Source organism: Artemia sp. Qi Xiang Cuo, chromosome 1, assembly GCF_049724085.1.
Source record: "Artemia sp. Qi Xiang Cuo chromosome 1, ASM4972408v1, whole genome shotgun sequence".
Classification (NCBI taxonomy): Eukaryota; Metazoa; Arthropoda; class Branchiopoda; order Anostraca; family Artemiidae; genus Artemia; species Artemia sp. Qi Xiang Cuo.
In genome coordinates, this window is record NC_142794.1 from 55,684,936 (window position 1) to 55,699,314 (window position 14,379).

Consider the following 14,379-nt stretch of genomic DNA (forward strand, 5'->3'; position numbering starts at 1 on the left):
TTTTTTAAATTTCAGGAAAGGGCATCCCTAGAAAAGTTCTAGCATACCTACTAGGAAAACGGTAAAATTAGCTGAAATTAAATATCATTTGAGCAATTTGACAGCTTTGAGAGTTGTTTGTGGTGCTACCCGCTGTGATTAACAACCTTGCCGACAAAGCGGACGTATTATTTATATTGTATGTAGGCTACATTGAATGGACAGCGCCGTGCTTAACAATTAGTAAAATATTATATTTTTCTTTATTTTAAACTAATCTCTTGTTAGCTTTTCGAATTGTTGAAACATTCAAGATTTCATATCCATTTTTACAAAAAACGTTAAGGGTAACAATTGACTAAACATTAAACATTTGACTAATTTGGCAACTTTGGGAGTTCCCTGGAGTCATGGGAAAATTTGCCGATGGGCCCTTTGTCTTTGAGACGTTCCGCCGACACTGAGACTCGGCAAATCATTTGTAAGATATTGAATGGCCTTAAAGAAAATGTGAGGCAAGTTTCAAAATCTAATTCGGTATATGGATGAAGCCAAATCTTAGTTATCGAATGGTAGCAAAATATTTCCTTTACGTTGAAAATTAAAACTTGAGGACTGTAGAAAATAACATACCAAAAACTTGCACGGGAACATAAACCTTAAATTATGCTATCTATCTCTTAGTTCTTATTCTTATGGGATAAGAATAAGCTTATGGATATATCATAAAACTTATTCTTATGGGATTTATAATTGTAGGCCAGCAAAATCTAGCTGTTGTAGACAAATCTCGACCGATCACCGAAAATAACATTTATTCTTAATTATAAAAATAAACAACAATGCGATTGCATTCCAACACAACAAATCTGGAACGAGGTAGAAAAACAGAGACAATAAATAACAGTTCCCAAAGCAACTTGACAAAAATGAGTATTAGCGATTACGCGAATAGTCCCTGAAATTATCCTGCTTTTGATTGAAACTAAAAAATTATACGCACGTAGTACTGGAAACAATTTGCAAGGGTTAGAAGGGGGAGGGCTTACCAAAACCAAAAAAATGGCGAGTAAAACGAAAAATATAGGAAAATACTTACAGAACCACAAACTTCAAATATAAAGGAAGGAACTGGCCCAAAATTTCCCCCTCTCCTATCTGAGTACGTGCCTGCCGTATAACCGTTTCAATTAGACTAGAATAATTATCCAAAGGTATGGATGCAATCAGAACAAACATCAGTTAATAAAAGCAAGAACTCAGTAGGAATGACGCTTCTACAATTCTACTTCACTTAAATTTGTAAAACAGTTTTTAAACAACAACATAGGCTATCTGATACTTTAAAGTTAGAACCTAATAATAAAGACTTTATGTAAAAATTATTTATGCCAATTTTAAGACAAGGAATGTATAAAAAATTTATAAAATAAAACTCAGACTCCCAACCCCTCCCCCCTCCCCACGAGAAAAAAATACACAATGCATCTAAAGATTAATCTCTGTTCATTAATTGCCATTAATTCAAAGGTTTATTTAAAAGATGGCAGGCAGGGCCGAGTTAAACATGCTCAGCCTCAAATTAGTTCTTATTTTCCAAAGCGCTGTCGTATTGAAAATATATCATAGATAAAATTTGAGTTTTGTATTTCGGTATACAATGTTAACTAAATGCGTCTTGTAAAGAATATTCTCTCATATCAGGTATCAAAATGTAAAAAAATGATAAAATATACATCAAGTAACAAATATGAACGACAAATTTATGACATACTAGGCACAGTGATTAAGTGTTGGTTGCCAAATCACTTTACACCGTTGAAAAAAGAAGATTTCGCTAAAGTGTTTATAATATGCACAACAAAACAATGTTTATGAGATGCTAGGCACGTTCACTTGGTTCATGACCAGCCTACGTAGTGCATGAACAAAAAGTTGTCTCAAGAACAAGCACATTCGGTGACAATGACTTTTTTCCACTTAGTCACACTCAACTTTGTCGGATCATTCTCATCTAAATGTAAAATTTCAAGGTGCTTTAATTTTGTGGGAGCACAGCAAGGTTTCGGAACTGACTTTTTACCCTTAGAATTCAACATAAATTGTAACAGTGCGTGATTATGGGCAGGATTATACCTTGCAGGACAATTACCACCACAGAAAAAGGCATTGAACTCCAACGGTGCCAAAATGAACTCAAAGCCCTTCAACTCCCTAAATGACACCTTCATTGGATGTCTACAACAGTTTTTACCGTTTTTCTTACCTTTTTTGCAGTCTGTTCTTTTTTTACCTCGATGGAGCTTAAATGCGTGGTCCATGTGTGAACGCTTAACACGATTTGTTGTCAAGGACTCAACTGCTAAACGCACTGATTTTATTGAGCAATGACTGGCAAAAACTGAAAACGTTAGTTTGTTACCTAGCTCAGTAGCAGCCATGACGGATGTGTTGTATTGACTAGATGAAATAAGTTCCCGTTTCAATAAAATGTTGTGCCTCTCTACCTTCTGTATTATTCTGACTTTCTTAGGCTTTGTGTCGAGGGCCCAATTCTCAAAATTAATGTAAAGGACAATATCAGAGATCTTCCAGCTCAGAATTTTCGGTGGAATATCGAACTTGAATATCGTCTCTGAATAGTAATGCCTTCTTCTATGTACACTAGCTAAAAAAATATACATTTATGATATGTTAAAAAAAAACTAAAAAAAATAAATGTTACGCTATAAATACTCCTTATATTGTCACTTCTCACCTCAGTTTTTAGGTACTTGTTGAAAAATCAATGTCTGAAAATATCAAATATTTTTTTTACAATTCATCAAATTGTCGCTAACCATCGTTTTTTTGGCCCAAGATTTATCAGTAACGTAAAAGATTTTCAAACTCGTTGAAAAGAAGAAAAAATAGTAATATTGGTCATCATATCCTTCCAGATATAATTTTATGATATTGTAGAGAGTTCTGAAACAGCACGGTATTCCAGTAAAATGAAAACTTTGGCTTTTGTTTTTAAGATTTTGAAAATAATAATACTTTTGCAAATAATAACCTGCAAACGCTTTGCAATTTTCATTTTTTTTTTGCTCTATGAGCCTTTTAGAAAACTAAACAGTTGTATATCGTAAACAGTCGTAAATAAACTTGATAAGCCTTGATGTCACGCATAAAAATATGAAGTCGAATTCCATCCAAAATTAAAGCTTTCAATGAATTTCTGGAACTCGTGACCAATCTAGATGGTTGTTTAAGGTTAGAAAATCGAAAGATGTCAATTTTCAAAAAAATATGGAGCCGTTTTCGAGGAAAAATGTATATACAGATATTACAAATTTAAACAGAAAAAAACCCATAAATACATACAAAATCATTGCTCACTTATTAAGATAGTATGTATATATATATATATATATATATATATATATATATATATATATATATATATATATATATATATATATATATATATATATATATATATATATATATATATATATATATATATATATATATATATATATATATATATATATATATATATATATATATACATAAAAGGTAAATAATACGACACTTGACTTCACAGTCCCTACCGGCGGTGCTGATCTCCGTTTCTTGGCCCTTCTGCCAGGAAGTGCAATCCAGTGCAAGCTAGGAAGTATTGGGGACCAACCATCCTGTGCTCTCGCACACCCTTCCTGTTTACCTTCCCCAGATTTGTCCAGGCACCCATTCAGAGCTGGGTCGACTCTGGCTTAACATTTCTTTTGAAAGGTATTATTTAACTCCGATTCCTCAGAACCTACCAAAAATCCTTTATTTTCCTAATATTTGTTTTCTAAAAAACTCAAATCGTCTACATAATCTGAGTCTACAAGAGTTCTATCTTCCCATTTGATTTTATGCTGTTCCATAGCCTTTTTCGTGCTCCTTAGGAAATACCCCTTCAAAATAATCTACATAAGCGGGTAAGGTACACAACCCTGCTTACCTCCAAGTGCAACATAAGACCAGCTATTAACTTCCCTTCCTTCTTAAACCGCAGCAATATTGTTCTCGTATATAGCATTAATCACTTTAATGTACTTCTCTTTCTATACCACACACGGATTGGACCTTCTCTTTTATATTGGCTGAATGAAACGTCTGTTCATAATCTCTACAACTGAGGACTAAAGAGGTCTGACGGATATTTCTAAGAGCAGAAACTTGGCCAACACATCCTCTCTTTTCCTAGTACCACAGTTTTCATCTCTTAAGAGACCTATGGTGTATCTTAGTCTATTGAGTTTCAACCTGCTAACTAGTTTACTTCCTACAGAAACCAAGCTAATGACTCTTTAACTACCACACTCAGTCATATCACCTCTCTTATAAATAAGTTGAACTAAAGTTTTCCTAAAACCACTAACTACTTCCCATTTTTCTACATAGCATATTCTTAATCTTCAGTAATTTATCTGTGACGTCGCAACCGCAATTTCAAAAACTCATTTACCGTACTATCAACACATGAGGTTATAATATTTTTAATCCATTTAGTATTGTCTTTATCTTCGCTTCACAAAATAATCGTTCTTATCTTTTCAACTGTCATTTTTATTCTTTTCTATATGATTTCTTACAGCTTTGTCATGGTTTAGCACATTCTCAGAAGGTTTTATCCCTCTCTCTATAATGGTTTTCTTATCAGTAGTTAAAGCCCCGTCCCTCTGTTAAACTGGGACAAGTCCAGACCGACTACTTCCTCTCAATTTCATAATATGCCAACACAGTATTTTTACCAGTGTGTCCTCTGGTTGCATCTTCCAGATCCTCGCTAAGTTTATCCATGGCCTCAATTTCGCACCTTCTTAATTCCTACTTTAATGCATTTTCTACTTCCCTTACTTTCCTATCTATCAAGTGAAACTTCCCTCTATTTTTTCTACATTCGTGGCGAGATCAAGATACAGATTTAGGATATTAGTACACATGTGAAAATTACTTACTCGTTGTTGGAAAAACGTTGACAGATTTTAGGTCTCCGTCTTCGACATCTTCACTTTCGTCTTCCAATTGCCGATCTTCATTAATTCGACTGAGATATACTTTATATGCTCGATCATATTCTTCAGTTGATACATTCATCTACAAAAAGAAATTAGTTGGAAGAAGAGCAAATTTTAGTTGGAAAAAAGTAGAGTGCAGTTCAAAACTATATGGTCACAAAAAAGAACAAAATGCGAACATATTATATACAAATTCTACATTTACAAGTTTCGATTAATTGACAGGGCTGGAACAGCTTTGTCCTATAAATTTTTATTTCCAGAGGAACTCGGGGAAAAAACTATTACAACATATAATCTTTTTCACAATATTATCAGTGGAAGTAGTGACAAGTGACACAAAGTCACTGGAAAAAAAGCTACTTTCCCATTATATGGGCACTTCTAAAAAGTCAAGTTTGGTTAATGCTAATGAAATAAAATAAAACAGGATGAATATATAATAGTTTATAAACAAATTTGGGCTATATATTTGCACATTAGGAGGGTGGGGGTGGGGGGGTAAAGCATTGCATATATTAAATACGTAACCTAATCTAGCCTAACCTAACCTAGGTACCTCCCCCCCTAAACCCCAAAAAACGACAGTTCAAATATCGTATACGCAATGAAAACCACGCAGTGGATTGCATTACTCTGAAGCCGTCTCTTGAATTAACCCGTCAAAAACGGGTGTTTCGTGACTGGTTTCCTTGTAAATACCCATATAATGGGAAAGTACCAAGCAGCCAAAGGGAATTAAATGGTGTGTTGGGTAATATATTTAGTGTTGTTTTTCCTTCAGGGGAATATTCAAAAAATATATACTATTTTTCCTAAATTTCTTTTTTTTTCAGTTTTTTTCCTAACACCTTAAACTGTCGAGCTATACAAGCATGCAGCATATTATTTTTATACATTAGGGAGAGGAATACATACATGAAAACAGACAGGAAAAATCCTTCATCTTTGTTTTAGCTGGATATAGTAAAGAGCGAACCCCAGTTACAATTGACGTCATCATATAGTTTTATTAATGAACCCTTAATCAGTTTTCTATGATGTCCGAGTACTCTCGGCAGTGGAGAAGGAGAATGAAGAGACAAAATAATAATTTTCCTTGTTTTTCAAGCCAAGGGACTATAAGCTTCCTGTATTTGTTTTCAGCCATGGCGATTCCAATGGTGTACTTCTGTTTCAATATGACGCTATTTTCTAGGCGTTTGTGACCATTTTTCGAAATCTTCATAATTTGTTTTTCAAAATAGCATTTTACTATTAAGGCTAATCGAGATAATAGTTACCATTCGTGAATCAACAACAAATGGCAATTTTTTCTCACTTGTGATTTGTTTTTAAACGTGGTTTTTTAATTTTTTGGTTACTATGAGCCGTTATTGTTCCTTTACTAGGTTGTGGCTTCCACTACAACCAGAGCCACTCCTAGGACTGGTGATGCCTGAGCATGATTTAATTACAGCGCCCCCTTCCGACTGAAATATAAGCAAACAACCGAATCAAAGTGAAAAATTGGAACAAAGTGGGCAATTTCCCAGTCGAAGCACTCCACCACCCAAACCATGATGTCTGGAGCAACAGCCCTGGTTGCCACCACCACCTTTTCTCACTATGAATAGCTGTGAGTGCAACCATGATAGGACCACCATAGTCGTGTTCTATGATGAGTATGGGGTAATCTGGATATAAAGAAGAGACCTGTACTAAAATCTTCTCCATATGTTTTGCCTGAGCCGAGCATTGTTAAACCAGTTTACATAAACATAAGGTTAAGTTTATGGTACGTTATTTTTGTTCAGTCCTACAGTTTAAATATTTCAACATAATATACAGCAATATTTGTTATCATTTGACGGCTTAGATTCGATTTTATCCATCTAAATTGATTACATTTTTGAAGTTTCCTTTGCATTCGTTTTTCAGATTAAAACATACGTTGAAAACAGGGCTTGTCGCAAAATCCCATGCTCCTGCAAACTTGAACTATATCGATAAACAAACGAATAATTAAAAGGGTTTTCAAAAAAAAAAGAAGAAATAAAGTGACATGAGAAGGGAAATTTTAAGTTAACAGAAATTAGTAAGAATTCAATGGTGTCAATGAAGGAGAAGGTATGTGCCCCTAGATCTCCCTCTAGATACCCTGCCTACATTATAAAAAATACGATTTTGGGGTATTTTCATTGAAAATGCCTTTTCTTTGGTATTTTCATGAAAAAAATTGTAGAAGACGAGAAATTTGACCCCCCCCTAGATGTTGAAAAATATATTTAGCCCCTTCTTCTAAATTTACGTAAATTGACAACAGTGTGTGAATGAACCTGAAACCTAAAACGGCCAGAAATTAAGATAAAATCAACTCAAACTTGAAAGGAACGGAAATTGCCACAAATAACAATTGGGTTGCCTCCATCCCCCCGTAAACGATAGGCGATTTTTTTTTCTCATTATAACATCTAAAAATAAATACATCTCAAGCTTTTGTGATATTTTTTTTTATATATTTTAAGTTTTTACACTTGAATTTGAATTTTCTCTACATATTAAACGTTCAGCGTGGGCTCGTTAGTCTATCATTTGATAAATATTCATCAATATCTTCCCTTTCAAATCCTTTCATTTCAAATAGTCCCGAAAAAATACGGTTCTGCTCCCACAATCGAGCAAGAGAAAAGTTTTTGACATCAAAATGTTCAGAAAAATTCACCTCCAAATGGAAAATCCAAATAGCATATCCAAAATGGGTCATGGAGAAATACCCCTTTTTCAGGGAAAAGAGGGGAAAAGGGGGAAACCTCGAATCTAAATTTCTGTAATATTTTCTCGGTAGTAAAAGGTTGCTACCTATTAACTAAAGTCTGGGGAGAAAAAAAAAATGGTTTAGTACACTACTTTCACCCTAAGAAAGGCCGGAGGGGGATGCAAAATCAGAATCTTATTTTGTGCAGTATTTGGTGGATTGGAAGCTCGTTTCTTATTACTTCAAGTCTGGGAAGATTGAAAATGACATTCAAAATTGAAATATTCCATGACTTAATACCCCATTTTCACCCTAGGCGAGGTCATAAGGGGTAAAAATACCTTTCGTGGTATTATCATACTATAATACATAATTCCAAAATGTGTAATTGAAAGGTTGTTTCCTATTATTTTAAGTACCGGGATACTGAAAATGAAATTCCATCACTTAGTACCCCATTTCCACCCTAAGTGAGGTCAGAGAGGGATGAAAAATTAGAATCTCAATTTACGCAGATATTTGGTGGATTAAAAGGAAGTTTCCTATTAATTCAAGTTTGGGGAGACCGAAAATGAAAAAATGATGTGTGGGTTTTAATCTAGTCTATTTGCCAGCTTGTTTGCACGAGAAAAAATGACGTGATTTTAGAGGATAACTGATCTAGATACGCATAATGTTGCTTCAATTCATTGAAACTTGTCACGCCACCCAGGAAACAGCGGGCTCTCATCTATATAATTAGTATTCGAGTTTTTTATTATTCAACAATACATGAAATGACTAAAAATAAAATGATGTTGATTATTAAAAGAGAATAATGCGAATAATTGATATTAATGTGTTAAAAGAGCAAGGGCTCAGAGATAAAAATCCTACAGAAGTTATGTGTGTGCTATCAGCTTATACAAATGTCAATATATAATTATCGTTGCACGTTTCCATAGTATAATTGTCATGTAGAAGCCGGTTTGCTACCATTTACTGGCGACTTGATGAGTGTATCCGCGCTCTTTTTTCGTCACAACCTATGTCATCAAGAAATACATATAAGGTGATATATAGTAAAAGTAGTTAGCTCTTTGATGCTAAATTATTATATTAAGGTTGGGAAACGCCAACCTAATCTTACAATCAAAATGAAGACAAGGTTTATTAAGTTTTTTGAATTACTTCCAATTAAGAACACCATTTAGGAGACGGGTGGATGGGGATATCCCACAGTTTTGTAAAAAAAGAAAAACAATAATAAATTAAAGACTAATAGGCAAAGCAAAGTTCAAACTATTCATACCCGTGCGATCGAGAACACGTCCACTAGGGGTAAATCAGAAGGTCTTTAGGCCTTCTGATTTCTGGCCTTCTGATTGAAGGTATGTACACATACATATATATATATATATATATATACACACACACACACACACACACACACACACACACACACACACACACACACACACACACACACACACACACACACACACACACACACACACACACACACACACACACACACACACACACACACACACACACACACACACACACACACACACACACACACACACACACACACACACACACACACACACACACACACACACACACACACACACACACACACGAGAGAGCGAGCGAGCGAGCGAGCGAGCGAGCGAGCGAGCGAGCGAGCGAGCGAGCGAGAGAGAGAGAGAGAGAGAGAGAGAGAGAGAGAGAGAGAGAGAGAGAGCGAGCGAGCGAGCGAGCGAGCGAGCGAGCGAGACACACACACACACACACACACACACACACACACACACACACACACACACACACACACACACACACACACACACACACACACACACACACACACACACACACACACACACACACACACACACACACACACACACACACACACACACACACACACACACACACACACACACACACACACACACACACACACACACACACACACACACACATATATATATATATATATATATATATATATATATATATATATATATATATATATATATATATATATATATATATATATATATATATATATATATATATATATATATATATATATATATATATATATATATATATATATATATATATATATATATATATATATATATATATATATATATATATATATATTAAATATATAAATATATATATATATATATATATATATATATATATATATATATATATATATATATATATATATTTATATATTTATATATATATATATATATATATATATATATATATATATATATATATATATATATATATATATATATATATATATATATATATATATATATATATATATATATATATATATATATATATATATATATATATATATATATATATATATATATATATATAAAGGAGCTAAACTCCAGACAGAACCAAACAAATCTAAAATTGATAGAACTCTTGATTCCAAATAAGGTCTGAAGCACCTTTAAGGTGTTTTTTTCTTTTCTTTTTTTCAATTTCCCTTTGCCATGACTATCTACAAGTATGGTACATGATACTAGTTCACCCCTTGCGATCAAGAATGCGTCCACTAGGCGTATAGCAGAAGTTTATCCCGTCATAAGTAGCTTTAAGGGACTTTTCTTTTAAAACATCTCTCGTGGACTTGTTGCAGTACCGACGACTATAGTACATGATGCCACTGAATGATTCAGGAGGCCGTAGGGGGGCCCTGCCCCCTCCCGAAAGATTTTTTTCTGGCGCCATCTTTCCATGTGTTTTGCTTTTTTCAGTTTTTTTTAGAATAAATTTGTCAATTTGATCAATTATTGGAACCTTTGTCACATTGGGCCCCCTAAGATTTTACTCATTGGCACCCTTGTTAGATTGCCCCCCCCCCAGATTTTACTCTAGATCCGTCCCTCAATGATACCAGTTCACCTCCTGCGATTGAGATTGAGTCCACTTGGCGTACATCAGAAAGTTATCCAGTCTGAAGTACCTTTAAGGGACTCTTTTTTAACATTTCCCGTGGACCTGGTCTGGTACCAACAACTATAGTACGTTATATCAGTTCACCCCTTGCGATCGAGATCGCGTCCACTAGGGGTAAACCAATAGGTTATCCAGTCCCAAGTACCTTTAAGTGACTTTCTCGACTTTTTTAAACATTTCCCGTTGACTTGTTCTAGTATTGACAACTATAGTACGCAATACCAGTTCACCCCTTGCAATCGAGAACGCGTCTGCTTGGTGTGTGTCAGAAAGTTTTCCAGTCTGAAGTACCTTCAGGGAGCGTCTTTTGTATAATTTAATTTCAATATAATGGAGTCAACCTCCGAGTCAGAACCAAGAAAATTTAAGCTTAACAGTACTCTTCATTTTTAGGAAGCAAGTTAATTAATTTCTACCACCTTTATCTTACACTGCTATGATCACTCAGCCCCCCCCCCCCCGAAAAAAGGAGTATTAAAAGGAATAAAATAATTCCTATAGCATAAATTTTTGGAAAAAAACCTTTTTTTTAATCAAAAGAAAAAGCAACATTAAAACTTGAAACAAACAGAAATTATTTCATATATGAGGGGAACTACCCTCTCCCTTAACCCTCGATCGGTGCGCTAAAGTTTTATAAGGCTTGTAAATAGCTTGTTATTCCAATTCAGGGGCCTTTGTGTTTCAACAGTCGTTCTTAAAGAATTGGGACAAAAAGTCAAACTCTAGCATATAGAGCGGGAAGTTAAGGAAAGGGAGGCCCTCTCATACACGGAACAATTTGTGCCCGTTTTAAGTTTTAATGTTGCTTTGTACTTACGGTAAAAAAACTCATTTAATTTTAGTTTAATCTTTATCTAACTAAAATTTCCAATTACGTTTTTCATATTATGCCCAGTCTTCACCCATATATGATGTAGGCTACCGGTCCCGTAAATCCCTGTTTTCTTGCTGTTAAAATGCATATAGGCCTACCAATAATTGTAAATTGGTAGCGTCCTGCTTTTTTCAGTTTCCCGTTTAAGACTTAAAACGTTGAATTGAAATTAAAACTATGAAAACAATCTGAATATTTATTTGAAATTTTCAAATGACTAGTAGATTTTGAATAAGTTCTTATAATAATATTTTTACTATAGAATTTCGGGTGGACGGCGAGGGGTAATATTGATTATGTGAATGAAAATTCTTCATGACATTTGATACTTTACACGGCTGAAGCGATCGAGAGTCGAGACCTCTACATTAGGGTTCTCTGATGTTTATATACATTGTATGCATGTGTTTAAATGAACCGAATCTTTGTACATAAACAGGAAAAGAGAAACATTACCATTTGAAATCGCAGAAAAAATCTCCTAGTTATACTTGCCCCCCCCCCCATCAAGAAACTTCCCTTTGAGATTCTTGTTGCCCCGCCTAACATTTTCCATCTCTGTACCAGTAGGCATGTGAATGTTACATTTTATACTACATAGAAAAAAATCGTTGCAATGATTTCTTCCCCTAGCTAAAAAAAAATGTGTTGGCCAAAATAATCTAAAGAATCGAAAGGAATTGGATTTCAATTTCTACCTCGCTTCCTCAAAACTCATTTTCCATATTTACTTGAGGGCTCAACGAGAGATAAAATCTTAATGAGACATAAGGAAATTGAAATATATTCTATGAGGCATCTCCCTCTTCCTCCCCAACAAAATGACCCCCCCCCTTCTAATGGCTTTTGCACCCTTACACATCATTGCGTATAATTTTATGAAATGTAGGGCAAATCAGTTTAGTTGAATAAAGCTACAAAATAAATGTCGGAAATATTTTTCTTCAACAAGAAGGGAGGCACCAACCCGCAGCACCCTTATTCAGGCTTAGTTTAAGTGAAGGAAGATAAAAAATTAAATCCTACAACCTCCCCCCCCCCGCCCCTTTTTATATTTAGCTGAAGGTTGGCTACTTAGACAATTTGGGCATTGAACTACGCTATTTTAGGTATCTGGCACCTCCTCGTCTGCACAAAAATCCTCCACCCCTCCTTTAGAATACCTGATGTACAATTATACATCACTAAACGTAATGATGCGCCACCGTGCATCATTACTTACTGTGCAACTGGGAAGCTCAATATACAGTCAAGGGCGTAGGCAGCATATTGTCTAGGGGGGGGGGCAGTCGATAGTGTCATGGAGGGCCTTTTATCAACTGCTTTTCCAACCATATGCTTTTTCAGCCATATCTAATGTAAATTTCAAGGTCTAGGGGAGGGGGGGGGCAGGTGCCCCCCTCCTTACGCCCATGTATACAGTTGTTTGATACTTTAAAATCAATTGGCTATCTCATTAATTCTTAATGAATAGCAATCAATTCCCGTGGCAGAATCTGTTCGGTCACTTTAAAACTACTAAAACTTTTAATTTCTGTTCGAATAAGACCTCTCCTGGTCTTCTATGATCTACATTTCGATACGAGCACCCCCTGGAAAAAAAGAAGAAAAAAAAACACGCATCTGTGATCTTTCTTCCGGGAAAAAATACAAAAGTCTATATTTTAGTGGATGGGAGCTTGAAATATTCGAAGTTGGGTTCTCTAATTGTCATATTAGGCAAATGTTTTCAGGCTTTTAGCTTTTGATGTGAAACATTAAATTTAATGAAGTTTATATACCTTGAATCAGCACAAAACTCCAATTCTTTTGATAGATTCAAAATTTCATAAAGTCAAAGAGTAGAAAAATTCAGAATTTTTTCGTTTAAGAAATTATTGCAGATAGCTATATTGTGTATCGTGTTGTTATGCCTATTTAGACAAAAAATTTTAGGTCTTAGATATGAAACTCCTATTTTAAAAATTTTGTGGCAAATGTTAAATTTGTTGTAATAAATTCCATTTATTACAACCACTTTGTCTCCATGAGCTAACAGAAAACTGTTGGTAGCATCTGTGACGGCGGAAAGAGACCTTGACACGAATCAAACACTTTTGCAAATACGGAAGTACGGAGAATGGGGAAGTATAGGACAGGAGTTACTACTCTCAGGTGGGAGGGGGTGAACAAGACAAGAACGGAGGAACAAAAGAATTTAGAGGTAAGTAGCAGACATAACGTTGTGCATGTATGGACCAGACAGTGCTCAGCGTCTTGGTCTATACTCTCACAAAGACAAAGTAAATACAAGTTCTTAAAGAAGCCTAAAGATTCAAAGCACTTGAATAAATAATTTAGAGCTGAGAAAAGCTTATATTTATGGTGCATCATATGCAAAGAAACGTTATGACTTAATTAATATTCCAGAAGTGGGTGTTTAGTACCTCTTCGCCCTTTGTTTGCAAGCATACATGTAAGACAAGGCCGTATTAAGGGGGGTTAGGGGGATTAAATATCCTAACCCGAAACGTTTGTCTGACTCATTAAAATGTAATACAAATGCATAAAAACACATTTTTGATTTTTTTTTTTTTTTTAGTTTCTTTCTGTAAAACCCCCTGAAAAAATACCCTTCCCGTCCGAACAAAATTCTGGATACGATCTTCACGTAAGTATACTATAAGTTACACTTCGGTGATTAAGAGCCGGAATCTGTTCCATTCTCACAAATAAGAAATAATTGAAGTAAAACAAAGAATAAAGGC

The 14,379-nt window shown here is 34.8% G+C and overlaps 1 protein-coding gene across 1 annotated transcript in view; it reads right to left on the bottom strand.

Moving 5' to 3' along the window:
- Positions 1–804: 804 nt before the first annotated feature.
- Positions 805–14,379, bottom strand: part of mav (TGF-beta domain-containing family member maverick) — a 66,627-nt gene continuing 53,052 nt past the window's right edge. Inside the window, exons 3-4 of the mRNA XM_089095681.1 lie at positions 4,974–5,112; positions 805–2,647 (exon numbers count right to left, since the gene is read on the bottom strand). Coding sequence (XP_088951807.1) covers positions 1,920–2,647; positions 4,974–5,112 — 867 coding nt within the window. The 3' untranslated portion in view covers positions 805–1,919. The remainder of the gene's footprint in view (positions 2,648–4,973; positions 5,113–14,379) is intronic.